The sequence below is a fragment of the Amblyomma maculatum genome, chromosome 11, assembly GCF_055883805.1.
Source record: "Amblyomma maculatum isolate TAMU_Amacu chromosome 11, ASM5588380v1, whole genome shotgun sequence".
Lineage (NCBI taxonomy): Eukaryota > Metazoa > Arthropoda > Arachnida > Ixodida > Ixodidae > Amblyomma > Amblyomma maculatum.
The window spans coordinates 13,399,545-13,416,854 of NC_139354.1; the positions used below are offsets into that span (position 1 = coordinate 13,399,545).

Here is a 17,310-nt window from a genome sequence, read left to right on the forward strand (position 1 = left end):
ATGAAATTTATGAAATAAACCGTCTAGATATTTTACTGCGCACTTGTAAGCCTGGGAGACATGCTTTAACATTTAGATAAGTGACACTATTATCGGGAGATTTTTCAGAGAAGATGACTCTATATCTGCACGGTTTTGGGCGGTTTTAGTGGTAGATATTAGGTTTCGAAGATACGGGTCTCACAAAGCGGAAGTGCGCTCCAGCTTGGGTCTTACAAGAGTTATGCGACCTAGCTCTTAACGGGAGAAGGTGTCTGAGCTAGGTTACGCCAAAGGAAGCCACGGGTGCGATTAAATTCGCCAGTAAAGGATGTAATGTGTGAAAGCCATCTGAGGTCGCTGGAAATTGTAAAACCTAAATATTTCTAAAATGATACCGAGGAGATAGTAGTTTTGTTTTGCAAGTAGTTACCGCTTGCGGAAAAGTTTGCTTGGAATGTTACTTGCGGAAACAGAAACTGTTGAGCCATGATTTCTATGCAGTAAAAATATCGAGCTTAAGGTGTCCTTTTCTCTCTTTAGAGGCATTTTCGCTGCCGGGATTGTCGCATTGAAACCAAAGTTGACGAGGCGATTATCTTCCTGCAGGAAAGCGACATGTTTGTAGGACCAGTGTCGCAAACAATAGAAAGAATGGAGATGGGCGACTTTACGCCTTCGTACGTCTTTGTGGAAATGTTTATGATGACTACAAAGCCAGGAAAATATGTCGACCCTTTCGGATTCGCTATGGCCTTCAGCTTCGAGGTAAGCAACAAGAGTGTTAATTATTTTATTTATACCAGAATCTCTGCTAGCTGTATACATCAAGCGGACGTATTTGCAGAAGTCAGTAGAATGTTTGCAGTTGAAGCTATTATTTAAGTCTGGTGGTCATACTGATCGAGCAGATGTCCAGTCGAAGTCTTAACGACCCGTGTTCTTTTCAGGTGTGGCTAGGCTTGTTCCTCTCCATGGTAATTGTCACCGCTATGTTTACCTTGGACAGCTGTGTTCAGCAGAAAAGCAAAACGAATCTGCTTCAAAAATGGGGGAGAAGTCTGTGGCTCTGCTGTACATATTTCTTCACATCAGGTAAGGCGACGCCGCCCTTGGATTCAAGTTTAAAAAGTAGCTCGCTCATTGGGTGCCCCCAAGAAGGACTTTATCTCCGGATTTCTTTAAATGTCTCTCTTCCTCTCCTCTCTCTCTGTTTCTAACGAAGAGCCTTAATCGTATACGAGACACAAAGAGCGTACGTGACGATTATATAAGCCTTATCCTTATGAGACATGATGATGAACAACCTGCCTTTCTCGTTGTTTGACCCCACAGCGTTCATGACGGTGCCATTTTGGGTTGCATTACGGGATGAAGTTGGGCTAGTTTATTATAAGCACAGAATAACTAAAGTTCGCGCACAGAAAAACAAACCAACTAGACACAACATGAGATCTCCGGCCCTGTGTAAGGCCGCATATTGCCAACACTCTACCAATACTGGTAGAACAATTCAAACGAAGCCCGATATTGCGACTCCACGCGCGAGTATCCCCCGATGGGTCTTAGAAGTTCGCCAAAAGACCGAGCGAGGGAGCCAATAATAACCATGGCCTCTTGTCGTGCTTTCACAATAAAAAAAAAAAAAAAAAAAAAAAAGACATTCGAGTGGATGGCAACCAGTCAGGTTCGAATCTGGGTACTCGGGATCAGTAGCCGAGTGTCTTAACCAATGAGACACCGTGGTGGGTGCTTTGGCTTATTATAACCATGCACTCGCCATTTCACAGTGCGGCTCCCATAAGGCACCACAAGTAAGATTAAACCCGTGTCCTCCAAGATCAGTTGCGCAGGGGCCGATCACAAAGGCCACGCTTAAACCTATGCCATTTCAAGCGCTGACTCCCAGATGGCGCTGTATGTAGAGCTCAAAGTGTAGCGCACCAGTGTAGTGAACTAGAATACGCACCAGGCTCATAGCCACAGAAAGCTCGTGCCATGTAAGCCATGAAAAAAACAGCAACTACACCCAGTTAAAACAAGCAAGACAGGAAAACGTCCGTGCTCTCATACTAGATTAGGTAGGTTTTAATGGCATGCCGTCAAACGACGGTTTAATGCGTCGTGACGCTGGCCAAGCACAAAATTAGTTTTAACAGAGACAACGCCTGATAACGTTTTTCGGCGCCGTTGCAGTTTCAGCGGACTTTTTTTGTGTGTGAAAAGGCTTCTAACCTTCCTCCGTAAAGAAGAAAAAAATATAGTGGCGCAAAGATTTCTCTTTTATCTTGATGTTGTGGCATGGCCTACGCCTTGGAAGCAGCGGAAAGTTTTCCAGAAGTTTCCTTAAGTGGCACTCTGTTTTTGACGACAAACCCTGCACTTCGCTTTAAACTGTAGGCTGCTTTTAATTTTACCATTTATTGTCACGCGTGAAACCGTACGCAAATATCTCCACGTCACGCCTTGTTCTTGGCTCTAAAAACACCTCGGGTAACGCTAGAAAAACAGGGGAATCTCTTCGAAGTCTTCCCTTCAGTTCAAGTGGCAGTTTTTAATGCCTTTGCTTGTTCAGGGAAGACAAGTGCTGCAAAAAGTTAAGAAATGAAACAGCACACAGCACGGCTGATGCGCACAACGTTTGCTCATACTCAAAACCCACTCAGCGGATGTGTCACCCGAGAAAAAATATAATACGCAGAGAGCGCGCGAAATACTCCTGCTGGCGGGTCTTTGCTTCGTTAGATGCCGGCAAGTGCACTTGAGGGACAACTGGCTGAAATAGAAAGCATATTGTGCACACGGAACAAACGAATGCTTGCTGACGTACGCAGGATATTGGGGGTTGAGGGAATGTTGCGTTACTTCCCTATTCGTCTTATGCAATATTTTTAGATCCAGACATGTCTGCCAAAGATGTCCCACATTAGCACGTACCTTGAGTACAATTATGAGGGAGGAGGTGAAATCTTCTCTCTACCTAACTGCCGCATTTCCAATGCCGGTCTGATTTAAGCGCAACCCGGTTTTCACTAGACAATTTTATCTGAAACAGTCGCGTTCTTCCAAGTTTGTACGTAATCCCTGCCTTACTGCGAGAGTTTCAGTATAATTCGTTCGAGTCAAGTGTAATATTTATAATTATAACGCGGATAGCGAACTGGTTAGATATTGGGGCATTGTGTGAACGAGAGACAAGAAATACGTAATTTGTAGCAACAGAAATGGCGGTTGTTAGCTGCTTTTTTTTTTACCTTTAGCTTTGCTCAGGTAATTAGCATTGAGACTCTGACTGCCCAAGTCTACGCTATATATTATAGTATAACCTACCGGTACCTAAAAGGTAAGATTTTGATGCCGGACTAAGGACAAAGGTAGGGGCTGTTAGGTTTTAGTCCACGTGCAAGTCGCTCAAGTTTTTATGCCGATAAATTGTGCTGGTAGAGACGAAATAATGCTATAGGCAAGAAGGAGAAAAGATAGGTGGTCTGACGATCCCTACCTGTTTTCCTCGTAAAATTGTCCGATTAAATAACGAAGCATGTCAAATGTACAAGGCCACTGGCACAGCATCAAGGGAGGTGAAGCTTACCATGGCACTGCTTAGTGCCAAGGACATATTCCTCCGTAAAGAAGCAAACAATGTACGGTTGTAGGAAGTGGTCTTTTATCTTGATGTTGAGGCATGGCCTACGCCTTGGTCTTATGCAACGCAGGACATGCTGCCGAAAGTGGTGAAGCTAAAGGTCAATTAACAGAACGTTGCGTCATAAGTAAAAATTATTGTTGTAATTACGTGCAATGTGGATGAGAGTTTAGTATGCCATGATCAGATGCAATAAAGACCGGGTATCGCGTTGTGCCTCGCTGCTGCCTGTACATCAGTCGTAAGCCTGTTACAGCACGTTGCACATAGAAGGCCTCTCTCAGCTAAGCCGCTGAATCCTTGTAGCTCAAATTTCGCACAGAAATGACATTGGTTCATCAGTATTTTTAATACCAAATTTGTTTCGGACACTTGCTTGATTCGATCAAAAGTTTAATCTTTCCACCGTAGCGGCAGGAGCAAAGCAAGACAAGCCACAGCTCCAGCAATGACACTTGTAGCGCTATCTGGTGCCCTTTGCAACAGCCCTCCGCCAAACAACGCATCTCCTTTCGTTGCTACACAGAGAGAGAAATCCGCAAGAGGCACATGCTTCTCACTCAGGCATTTTTTTTTTTTTGCTTAGAACGCTCAACTGACTATGTACCAGTGCTGGAACATCCACTTTGCATTCGGGAGGTTACCAGGTTCGATCACTGATGCAGCTGTATATCCCAATTTTCAATGGGTACAAACTTTTCCCCGGCCTGGTGCTCGGCTCTTCTGGGGTAAAATGTTCGAGAAAGGGTCATGTGCCAAAAAAGGGCCGCATATGTGTTTCTGCCACGCGAGGCGGACTTATCGTTGTGCGATGGCGAAACGAATCAATTACCCATCGGCGCAACGTTTCAAGAAGAGTGAGAGCTCGCCAAACAGCATCCTCATGGCATGCATGGAATCAGTCAAGTCAAGTCCCTTCCCAGGAACTAAGTCCCACACATAGGGCGAACTAGCACGCCTGGGACCGCTCCTGCACGCATTAAGCTGGATCACCCTCGGGTACACGGTCGTGCCGACTACCCTCCCACCGCGCGCGGGGGGCTAGTTAACTACTGCCACCGCGTTGGTCGTGTGTGGGTCCGACCCACCTTCTCGTACAGGTGAGATTGCAACTCTCCGCAGTGCACTTCCATGGCATACTCCTCTGCCAGACGCCGTAGCGTTCCCGACTTCAGCAACTTCCTTCGTGCCGCGCTCAAAGCAAGAGCCCGACTCTGCTAAATTTTCTTGAGCGTCTTGGTTTTGACGCCGGCCCTGTAGGTGGAACCAGGAGTTGAAACTTACGTACCAGAAGAGAGAGTGGAGGTTTCATTCTCCACCCCTCTGGTCTTATGGTGGTCCTACTAACAGAAGCACAACGGGTGCATTTACCAGTTCTGATTTCGCTTTGGCTTCACTCTCTTAGCCTACTGAGACACCTGTAGGCCTCAGCGCTTCAGAGGGACAATCCTGGTTTCTCGGAGGGCGAGTGAAGGCAGGTTGTAATGGGGCCACCATGTATCCTCGCTGGGCTGGGTTACACGGGATTGCCCTACTCTTCATCATACAATTTTGCGGGAATTCTACTGCGGCGTCCAGGCATACAGATTTAACCGGTACAGCCCATCCTTGGACTGCATCGTCGAGTGAACGATCTCGTTGTTCCTGCAATGTTGGAGTGGTCTGGTCCAACTGGAGCGGCTTACATCCTTGGATTATATGGAAAACTGCCCGACGTCACATCCTATAGGCCGGTTTCTCGATAGGAGAGGACTTCAGTACGTGTTCCACTAAGCCCCGCTGAAGCGGTCCACAAGTCCGAGAGTCTAACACGCTTTAGCGAGTTAGGCTTCCGCAGAGGTAGTCAGTCTCTGAGGAACTCGTCTATTGCTTGAGAAGCCACCAGCGTGGCCTCCGTTTAACTAGATTACACGAGCGCGCAAGTGCTCCCCCAGCCTTATTCTCCAAACGTCGTCGCCAGAGGCTGCATTCTGCTTGGTTAGAGGAGGACGCAACCCCTCCCAGTGCCCAGCCAAACGTTAATTCATCCAACTTCGGGGGAAAAAAAAAACTGCTATAGTTTGCTAGGGACAAATTAATGTCGCTAGGTGGACCGGACTCTCTTAAACCGGTGTCCGAATCCCCCTCCCCCCGCGTACGCAGAGGGGCTTTTGGGAGAAGGCTTACCCGTGTTTAGACCCCTTCTCCAGCCGCCCCGTGGCTTGGACTTACGGGCCCGTACCTTACATGGGCATGACTAAGGGAGGACGACCTTACGGAACACACTTTCTTCCATCCTCAAGTGATTCGTTCCATCGTCGGACAACCATAAGTCCACCTCCTGCGGCAGAAGCCCATATTTGACCATGTTTTGGTAAATGGCCCTTTTTCCTAGCAGTTCAATCGCATAAGAGCTGATCACCAGGATGGGAGAAATCTTGTGCCCATTGAAAAAAACAGTTTGTACCCGGCGGCAAAAAGGATTGAAACTCGTATACGTCCCGAATTCGAGGCAGATGCTCTACCTTATTGCCATAATGAGGATGCTGTGCTTGCATCGTCAACTGACTGCATGAATCGCTCATTAGCTGTGCGTCCTTTGAAGCTGAATTGAGGTGTCTGAATTTGAAATTGACAGCAATCGCCGAAAATTGAGTGACACCGATAGGACGGCTAAGCGCAGCGTCATTGTAGCTCATCTGTTCGCGGATTTCTACTTCGTTGTGCGTGGTGTCCCCGTACAGTGCAGGTAAAAGTTTTGTATGCTGGGTTCAGCTGATGCTGGGTTGAGCTTTATGAAACAGACAACTAAGGCCACCTTGTGCTAGCACCACAAGCAAAAAATAGTAAAGTTCTTAAAAGTTCGTTAAAATATTTTACTTTTAGAAAATGCATTTTCTAAAGTTACAGCAACTTCGAATGCAATGAATGGAACCCGAGTAGGTGGCGCGGACCGTGGCCCGAGCAGCGGCAGCACCGATAGCGTTGAAGAAACCTGAATCATATGCAGAGTTAGCAGATAGAGCGCCAAACCATATTATATAATACCGTCCTTCAAAAAATTGTGAGGTTCAACTTTCCTTGAACAAAGTTTCACGAGCGTTAGTCATACGCCGCAGCAGCAGTCGCGGATATCGCTTCGATCTTGGCTCACTTGCGAGCTTGGCAAGCTTCTCGGCAGCGGGCTATTGTTGTTTCTCGTAGTTTGGTGGTCTTGACAGCCTGACAGAATAAAATAATAAATATGTGCCTAAATAATTCTGCATGACGTATTTACCTATTTTAAAGAAGGAGCAACGCAGGTGAAAGTTCATGAAGACTATGCTGTTCACCGCACAACGCGAGAGTGTCTTGCAGCTGGAACATCATGAAGACGGCGATGTTTATACTGCACAGCATGACAGTGTGTTGCAGTTTTACACGAGGCCTGGTCGGCAGAAGCGATAGCATAGTGCTTTTTTGCTTGGACACGACGATGTAGACGATGTTTGCTGCACGTCGCGAGAGCTCAAGGTCAAATGTTCGGAGCAAGATGATCTTGAGGTTTGGTATCGGCGCAGCAGATCTTACGCTCTAAAACTGTCATGTTCTTGTAGGTGCGGCGCCACGAATACTTAGAATAGAAAGTGCGGCCTTTAGTCGTGTGCATCAGGGTCTTTATAGTCCAAGATCCTTCTTAGTGTGGAGAGAGAGAGAGAGAGCAAACTTTATATAATGCAAAAAAAAAAAAAGTAGGGCTCCCGTCATTGGGTCCTCATGACAGGACTCGCGCGTCCTTTGCTGCCCGGCTGGCCCGTTCAATCACCCAAAGCTGGTCCTTCGATTCCGAACTGGACTGCGCAGCCTCCTACTGCTCCGGTGTGGTGTTGTGAATTAAAGGCACTGCATCTATTTTCTGGCAGGCCCATGCAATATGATGAATTGTCGGTTTCTGTTCACACCAAGGACATGTGTTCCTGTATACGGTCGGGTGTATATTGCTGTATAAAGACAGGCATGGATAGGAATTTGTAGCTGCCGCCAAGACACCGACTGCTCCCTGTTTAATAACTTGTGTGGTGGAAATCGTCTTATGGTCAACTGGTAGTGCACCAAAATATCTGCATAGGTACGAGTCACTGCCTCGGTCTCTTCGGCCTCTGACCTCCCTCGGTTTGCATAACCTCGAGCTATGAGATCTGCCTGGATGTTCCCGGCAATGCCGACGTGCTCCGGAGCCCAAAATACGATTTGTACGAGTTGTTTTTGTAAAGTATACGAATAGGAAGAATCGCGTAGAGTATGCTTTTAGGCAATATGAAAATAGCTCGTGTAAAAAGTATGCAGAGACAGCGACGAGGCCCACATTTGTCGGCCTGTATTTGCATTACTTCGCTGCGTTGAGAAAAATAGAGATGAACATTGAAGCTGGGGGAAGACGGAGATGTAATGCATCAAGGTCTGCCCGCAATGTTCATGTGAAATGCTTGTAAAAAAACAAATTTGTTAAGTAAGGCAAAGGTAGCATTCGTCTTAGGAAGCTTTCTTGCTTTAGTGCATGACATAGATTAGATTATTGCCAAAGTTCACCCATTCCCTTTCGTAGAAAATAAATTAGAACTTCTCCACTCGGGAATGATACATATTATTGATAATACAATCCTGGAATACGCTCAGGTATAAAACAAGGAAGGTTTCGCGGAAGCTTAAAGCAGTTGGTTTTGTATTTCAGCCAATCACGAGAGAGTTGCTAAGGTGTCCACCAGAATCCTGCTCGGTTCGTGGAGCCTGTTCCTTTTCATTCTGGTGACTCTGCTCAGCAGTCTGCTCGTCAGCACCATGCTCATCAAGGGTACAGAAGACCACGTAGACACCCTCGACGATGTGCTTCGTTTTCCCAAGCTAAAAATCCTCGTGGAAAGAAAAACTGGCTTCGAGGACTTCGTCATGGTAAGCCCAATTGGGACCTAAGTAAACGTGCTTACCCTGTGGTTCCAACTGCGGTTGCCATTGTGGCTGGAGACCTTTCTTGAAGCTGTGTGCTTCTAGTGTGTGAAATCTAAGAAAAGGTAGTTAAATAATATAATTTGAGTTCTATTTCACTGCAGTGGCCTTTTTACGCTACTTTGAAGGATGAAAAAGTAAATACTTTTCGATGTTCTACCCTTTTCAAACCATGATGTGGCTGCTTCAGGTAACATTGTGCCGAGCTCATGAGCAAGTTCTTACTGTCCGCATTGTCGAGACGCGGGGCTGAAGTTCTACTGCATAGAAAGGGAACCAGCGAATACAGACGCAAGACAAGAACAAAGAAGGCACACACCAGCGTGCACACACCAGCGTGGTGGTGTGTGCCTTCTTTGTTCTTGTCTTGCGTCTGTATTCGCTGGTTCCCTTTCTATGCAATATGAACCAAGTAGCCCAGCAGTTTGCACTCCTGAAGTTCTACTGCAACGTCCAAATATTTTCATTTTAAGCTGTTCATCTAAGATTAATCTAGGTGTGTCAGACTTCGAGAATTGAAAACGGCGATACACACAATAAAGCCAACGCTGCTGTTGTGCCTGTTCTTAGGCGTGTGGAGATCTGATGGAATATATGCCATTAATGATCTTTATGAGAATAGCCACCCTTGAGGGGACTATAAAGCACGTCCTTCGGATCACTATCATTCGTAGCCACTCAGATTACACATTTTACATAATGGTATTGGCGCCGACTTTACTGTGCAAGAAAGTGCGCATAACTTTTTGGCGACAGTGTGGTTGGGGCAATGATGGTCAATTGCTATAGCGTAGGTAAAGCTGATTAATATTTGATATGGTAACTTCCGTTGATAACATGCGCTGGAACGCCGTTGTTTCGCCGCTGCAAAGCAAGGCAATTTAGGGCAAGTTGTCAAGTAATGCCAATAGTTGGGCGAGTTGGTTAACTGTACTCGTGTATTTTCGCGCTTTTTTCCTTCATGATTGTCAAATATTCATCTACGTAGATGACCAAGAGTATTTCTGCTGCATCAAGAAGAAAACGCGTGGTTGATAGAGACACTTGCAACTATCAATTTAGCAACAGCATAACTATGTGTCTATTAAGTTGAGAGCATGGGCAATCTGTTCTAGGTGTCACGACAGTATAAATATGTGTCATTAAAGTGGAAAGTGGCTTTGCTTTGTAAGGGGAAAACATGCGCACTAAAAACACATACGCATTGACGAAAATGTCAGGAAAAGCGCTTTTTCTGTCGCCCCTTCCAAAGCTATACACCATCTAACCCAGGTGCAATTCCTGTAAAATCGAAAATTTGTGAAACATTTTCAAGAAGTTAGCAAAGAGTACGCATTTAGTAAATATGGCGATTCGTTCGCGTATTCAGTTATGCATCCTGCGTTTGCGTCGATTGTGCGAGACAGATTAATTACTTATAATTTCTACAATTATGAAACACGTTCTCGATTAGTTTACTTCTCTGATAAGCGGCAGCTTGAATGAGTCGAGGTGAAGTCGCATGAAATGGGTTCAGCGATATGTTCTCACCCTGGGTAGGAAGAACATCTGCCGGCAAACCAAAGGCCATCAAAATGGAAATTAAGGCACCATTAGGCACGTATAGCTAAAAAGCTGTCAAACTACAACTGCGCGAGATAACTGAGCACATGATGAACACATTATGTGTTTTTCTTCGAAATATCGCACTTAATTTCATTCCTGCTCCTGGGAGGCTTTCTGTGTGAACATCGTTTTTTTTTTTTTTTTTTTTTCATTTTTACCCTGGCTATGCCCTAGGAGAATATAAAAATTCCGAGACCACTGAAGAATCTTCAGTTGAGAAATGCGAAAGCATGAATTTAGCTGTTGCACATGGTACATCGTGCGCCCCTTATCGAACACGCTTTTTTTTAAACATACAACGCAACAAAGGTGGGACAAGTGAGTATAGACGGGAACAGCGCTGACTATCAACTGCATGATTTATTGAAAGGACACGTATATATACAAAAATGCTCTGTCAACCAAGTGCACATGTTCGCAGATAAAACAACAAATCTCTTCAACCAGTTTTGTCAAGATATGAGATTTCTCGGGGATGAATGATAACAGATGGGATGCTTACGTACGTGTCAAAATTCGTGCGAATGAGATAGGCCTCTTTTAATTCTCTTGTTAATTTACCTCTGTGTTTGTACAACACTGTAGTTTCTTTGAACAGGGGAGTGCAAAGAGGATGCAAAGGGCGCTTTTGGCTACATTACTTGTGGTGTAGTGCCAGGTTCGATGACGGGGCTTTTTCTAGGGAGTTTTCATGTTCTCTTAGCCTTACGTTAAGACACCTTCCTGATTGACCAATGTAATCTTTGCCGCAAGTAAAAGGCACTCTGTACACCACTCCATCTGTGCACGGAAGAAAAGCTACATTATCCTTTACATTATCTCCCACAGTCTGCACGTCGTTTTTTGTCGTTTATTTTTCGGTCTACCTTAGCGCAAATGCTGCCAAGTTTTATGGGCGCAGAAAACATGACCTGTGCTTCATACCTATAGGCACCCTGAAATGAAGTTTGCTGTGGCGATCGCCGCGCCGTAGCACATAGCCTAGTGAGAAGAACGAACACTTTTAAGCCGCTTTCGTAGGTCGTTTTCATGCTATCTATAGGCTTCTCAGTCGACACTAAGGCCTCCAATGTGATCTTCAACAAAACTGTCCAGTTAATTATCTTGTGTCGAGCCCCTCCCTCGTTCTAGTGATCACCAGCGCCATGGCCGTGAAACTGTTGACACTGATGGCCTGAAACCCTGCTGCGTATTTTCCGCCATATAGCTTGCATTTAGGGCGCCGAGGGGGGCGCAGAGATAGTTTGCGTTTGAAGTACTCGTGGCCAGGGTCAAAAGAAGAATTAATACAAAAACAGGGCTAAGCTTTTGTACTAGAAATAGAGAGCCAGGAGTTATATATTTGTGCAGATGCAAGTTTTGTCGCACTGTCCGGGCATTGGTAGCTGCGCAAAGACAGTTCTTTTCTTTTTATTCACTGAAACTAAAGCGGGGAGTTTCTTATGCCACTATCCCAACGATGCCAGGATCGATGAAGAAGCAGTTGTGGAAAACTGAGCCACTATTTAGTGTTCTGAGATGTTGTCCGGGCGGTTCGTATAGAACCTTACCTTGCTATACATTTGGTAACACAAAAGTTCTCACGCCATTTCACTTCAACATTATGCTCACGTAAACATTTCTAATTCGGTGAATTTTTCTCAACGTTTAGTACTGATATATGGTAAATCTGAGACCCAATACCCCTAGCGCAATATTGTCACGAAACGAGCAGGGCAGCACAAGAGAAACTTTGGACGTGTGGTTTCAATTAAAAGGTAATCAAAGCCGCGTTTCAGGCATTTTACGGCGGCTGCGTTATACTCATTCACCAATTTCCTCTTGCCTAACCCCAGAAACCGAAGACTCCATTCTTCAGGAAGCTCCAGAGAAAAGTGGAGCTTGTATCGGGCTCCATTCCTCCTGGGCCAGTGCAGGACGAGGTGTTCGACCGGGTCGAGCGCGGTGGTTACGTGGTCATCTACGACATGAACTTCCAAGACGCCACTCTGGCCAGGCGCTACTCGCAGCGCGGTCAGTGCAGCTTCAGGCGGGCTCGCCAGAGCCTGCACGTGCAGCCCGTCAGCATGATGCTCAGAAAGAGCTTGGAGCCGGCCGTGAAGAGGACCATAAAATCGCAGTACGTTGCAGGACTTGACGGTTCCTTCGCAAACGTGTGGTGAATCCCCTGTTCAATCTGGAGCAGGTTCTTTTGATACGAAACCAATAGGAGCTGCTTGAATGGAGAATTTGGATTGAAATCTTTAGTTCTGATTCGATCGCGATGGTATACGGTCCCTAGACGGCTTAAACAGCTTTTGATTTTGTAGATTCACAGAGCGCTCCAGACCGCCTTGGCATTTCTGAAAAGTTTGCGCACTTTATGGACATGGATGTTTTTATTTTTGAGGGCCACACGGCGACTTTATTGAATCAAGGGGAAAGCAGGCGGGGGGGGGGGGGGATTGCTGGGCGGTGCATGCACAGGAAAACAATACAGGGCCCAGAGAAAAAGAAAAAGCGAAGTGAAGAAGGAGGGCAAACCTTGTGCCAAGAGCAGGCCCAAGGACAGCTCCCAGGGGACAATCTTTAATTTATTTTCAGGCAATTGCTCTTGCGTTTTACTGGTTTATTCGCTATGCTAGAGCCTCGCATGAAATTATGGCGGGAGGAGATAGAAGGGGCCACTGGAAATTGCCATTTATTATGTCAACAGTGGTACCCGCCCAGGAGTGTAGGTCGTCGGCTTTGCTATCAAGATTAAGGGTCACCGCTTGTCAACAAAGAACATAATCCAGCTGAAAAGAGCTCCTTTAAAATGTAGTCTATCATCATACTCGTATAATTCACAGTACTGCATGAGCTTAGACTGACATTCAAAAATAAAATCATAAAGGGCCCTACTTAATATATTCTATTTCTTGGACCTGGATGATTGCATATTGTAAAGCTGGCCTGACAAAGGGAATACGATTCTGGAAACTGTCTGTAAAATAAACGTTGAAAACCAACAGTCGCGTTTATCGTAACGTTCTACTTTCTACAGTAAACTGGCCCATTGAAAGTTCTGCTGGATATATATATATATATATATATATATATGAAGGAAAGAAGCCAACAGTCGGCGAGGCCAAGGAAAGCGTTGGGGATGGTACTTTATGTCTTTTTTTATGTTTACTTTGATAATCACAGAAATTAGTAATGTGATCTGTTTAGGGCAAAGATAAATAAACACAAATTAGAAGAAAAAGCAACGTGCCGATGGTGGGAACCGAACCCACGACCTCCGAATATCGCGTCCGGTGCTCTTCCAACTGAGCTACATCGGCCACTGTCCCCCCCCTGCTACTTGCTTGGGTATTTATGTTGTCTGTATACGAACCTTGAGAGTGTTCACCAGCGCCACCCTCAGCCTCAGCGCCACCCTCAGCCAATATATACAGAGTCTTGAATATTTGGGGGCTGTAATTTTAAAAATTCCTATGCAAAATATACTACCCCATTCGAGCTGAAATAACGTTCACAAAGTAGCAAAATATCGTCTACGTTATCTGATAAGTGATTCAACATCGGTACTTGCCTAGATTTTCCGAAATCGAGAAAAAACTGCTCTCGGTGCCGTGCACAATTTTCGCAGAAGCGAGTCGAAAAGCTATTTTGACATGGTGCGTCATCTGTCGGGCAGCGAGGCAAGCGCGCCAACGGCCGGGATGGAGCTTGTCTCAATGCTCGACAGATGACGCATCATGTCAAAATAGCTTTTCGACTTTCTTCTGCGAAAATTGTGCACGCCACCGAGAGCAGTTTTTTCTCGATTTCGGAAAATATAGGCAAGTACCGATGCTGAATCACTTATCAGATAACGTAGACGATATTTTGCTACTTTGTGAACGTTATTTAAGCTCGAATGGGGCAGTAGATTTTGCATAGGAATTTTTTAAATCCCAGCCCCCAAATATTCAAGACCCTGTATATATATATACATATGTATATATATATATATATATATATATATATATATATATATATATATATATATATATATATATATATATATATATATATATATATATATATATATCTATATATATATATATATATATATATATATATATATATATATATATATATATATATATATATATATATATATATATATATATATATATATACGGGTTTACGCAGGAACCAGAGGCGGTAATTAATGGCCAGATGTCAATGCCACACGCACTCCCATGGTCCCCCCACCCCCTCCCCCCGTTTTGCAGCATTGGGCAGCATTGGCAATGCTAATGTGGAAAAAAACAAGGCATACATGTTCAGAGGAGACAAGAAAGATACAAAATGACAGTGCTAAGCGTTTCGAGCAATCTCGTGTCAGATTGCTACCAACAATGTATCTTGCCTCCCACTCAGTCTTCGCAGGGCTTTCGAGATGGGCCTGCAAGTGCGACCGATGCAACCTTACATCTTTAATGCGTCCAAGTGCTACCTGGAAGAGCCCGAAGAAGCCGCCGCTTATCGGATCGAGGACATGCAAGGCGCATTCCTCTCACTCGCACTCGGACTCACGCTTTCCCTGGCTTTCTTCGCCGTAGAGCTTGTGGTTAACCGAGCCGGACTGAAGAAACCATAATGCAAATAGCTCTACATATGACGTGGTTTTCAAGGCTGTGCCGTCTAGAACTATTAGCGAAAGAGCGTTAAATATGTTCTTCTTTTTTTCTCATGATATCTAGCGTCGGCGTGGCGAGCAAAAATCATGGACATATCTCGGTCTCCGATAGGTCGGCGAGTTGTGTGGCGTCACGAAAGCGCCTGACATGACGGTGAGGTCCGGAGCTGCAAACAGCGTTGGTTAGACGGGAATCGAGCCCTGGTAACTTGGATCTTGAATACGCAACACTATCCCTATAGAGCTCGCAGGCACAATCGCACGGCTTGGTTAAAACTGGGCTGTGTCGGACGGTCTTTCATATAATATGGAAGCTTACGAGTACATGTTAAGAAGCCTGTCTAATACAATAGAGGGAAAGGGACAACTGATTAGGTGAGTCGCAAAGTCCATACAATATACTGCACCTATGGGCGCACTCAATAACAAAGTGGGGGTGACTATAGTAAAGTTCCAAGAACGCAATAGTTTACGAACACGGATACGTTCTTCAGGAAAGGAAATATTCTGAAGTCGACATAGAAAAGCTCGAATCGGGGAGACTAAATATGAAATAGGTTTATTATCGTGTCCCAACCCTGGAAGTATGCACGAAGAAGAGGACACCGGAAAGGTGCGAAGCAGTTAACACAGGATGGTGTTACAAGATCTCGAATTAGTCTGTATTTGAAGAAGAGAACGGAATAAACTGATAAGGAACACGTTCCACAACTAATTACCGTTGCGAATTAAAGTGCGAGATTTCGAGATACCGCTGCAGAACAAATATTCGGCTTTAACTGACGAAAACGTCTTCAAACTAGAGGCAATCAATGATCATTTCAAACATATAATTGCTGCGTGCGCAGTAAAAGTAGGCGGTTGAATATTCAGGAATGTGACAGATAATGCGCCTTTCCCTTCCTGTGAACCAATTATTGTTATCATTATTATGGGAGACGGAAGGTCTGCAGATCTGAACTTACCAAACAAAGAGGATTTATACCTGGCAAAGCGGTCAACGCTCATTATTAAATGTTCCACGAATATATAAGAAACTATCATATGCAGCAAATAGAACATCCTTTACAGAACGGTGGTACTCTAAAAGCGGCGAAAAGGAAAGTAGGCGTAAGCAAAAATCATTTGTTTGCACGAGCAATACCATTACCGATAGGGAGGACATACGGTATATCCCGAGTCATAACCTATTTTCCAGCTATCTGAAAATCATTGAAATTTGGCGTTGACCATGCCTTGGGGAGCAAAAAAAAAATATAGAAAAAAATGCTAGAAAGCATGCGTATTTATTTGCATACTAGCCGCAAAACTGCCGTTTAAATAAATGGATGGAGAGAAGTTTGGAATATCCTGTTTGAAACGCAGTGGTGACACTCGTTACCATTCTCAGGCTGTCTTTCTGAAGTTGAACATTTATTCACTTGATGGATGGAATATAGGAGCGTCCCCTTTGAAAGGGGGTGGTAGCAGTTGCTATCATGCTCGATCATTTTAGATCAGTTAACTATACCATCATTCTATTTATTGAATTTTTGTTTCTACATTACTGACATTATGTTACGTTTCTTTTTTTAAGCCAGCAGTATTCCAATTGTTTTTTGCTAGCTTCTACAGCAGGTTCATTCACCCGGCCACAGGTATCTCTAAACCCCAGGGCCTCAGAAAGCGTGACTGCGCCTGCATCGACTTCCGGATGGATACCATCACAGTACAAGATGGTTAATTATTTCTATGGATTTAGCACATACTGCACATGTGTCACCTTCATGGTTAAATTTCTTTATGTAGCTGCATGTTCTAAGGCACCCTGATCTAGTTTCAAAAAGTAGTGCACTGCCTCTTGAGTATGAAAGAAAGCTTCGTTCCTGATCTGCCTTTTTCACTATAGAAAGCTTGTGGTAATAAAATGATGCAGTTTGCATAAGGTTGGTGCAATTGCAGAAATACAGGAGAGGCCGTAGTGTGCAGTGGTTGTAGTCAGGCTGGTGACGATTAGATGGTGATGATGATGATAGTGCACGTAAAGGAACGAGTTTCTGCTAGGAGCACCATCACTGCTGCCACAGCCCGCCTTTTAAGCTGTGCCTAAGTCACCGCAACATATTCTTTAGTTTCAAAAAATTACTGAGTTCTCAATAAGGGAAATGAGCCTTAAACTTGACGTGAGGTATGTTAGTAAAGCTACAGATTTGTTAAGACTTCGTGTTCTTTTATGATTTTACCTCATGACTCATTCAGCTAATGGGTTTCTATATTTTTATGTAACGGAATGTATTTTACATCAGCCTTTTAAAAATTGTATTTTAATATCGCCGTGCACAAACACTAAGAACATTCATCCACTACGTTTCAGTCCAAAAACGCATTCACTTGAAAAAATGCATTTGGAATATGTGTCGCGGCATTTGAAGAAAGAAATCCTGCTTATCAACCCTCTAAGTCACCGTGAGCCTCAAATTCACAG

At 44.5% G+C, this 17,310-nt stretch overlaps 1 protein-coding gene across 1 annotated transcript; it reads left to right on the forward strand.

Moving 5' to 3' along the window:
- The first annotated feature begins 618 nt into the window (after positions 1-618).
- LOC146172890 (ionotropic receptor 93a-like) lies at positions 619-14,807 on the forward strand. Its single transcript, XM_084584425.1, has 5 exons — positions 619-747; positions 930-1,074; positions 8,316-8,533; positions 12,028-12,311; positions 14,588-14,807. The coding sequence occupies exons 1-5, from the start codon at positions 634-636 to the stop codon at positions 14,805-14,807; spliced, it is 981 nt and encodes a 326-aa protein (XP_084440551.1). The 5' UTR covers positions 619-633.
- Positions 14,808-17,310: the final 2,503 nt, after the last annotated feature.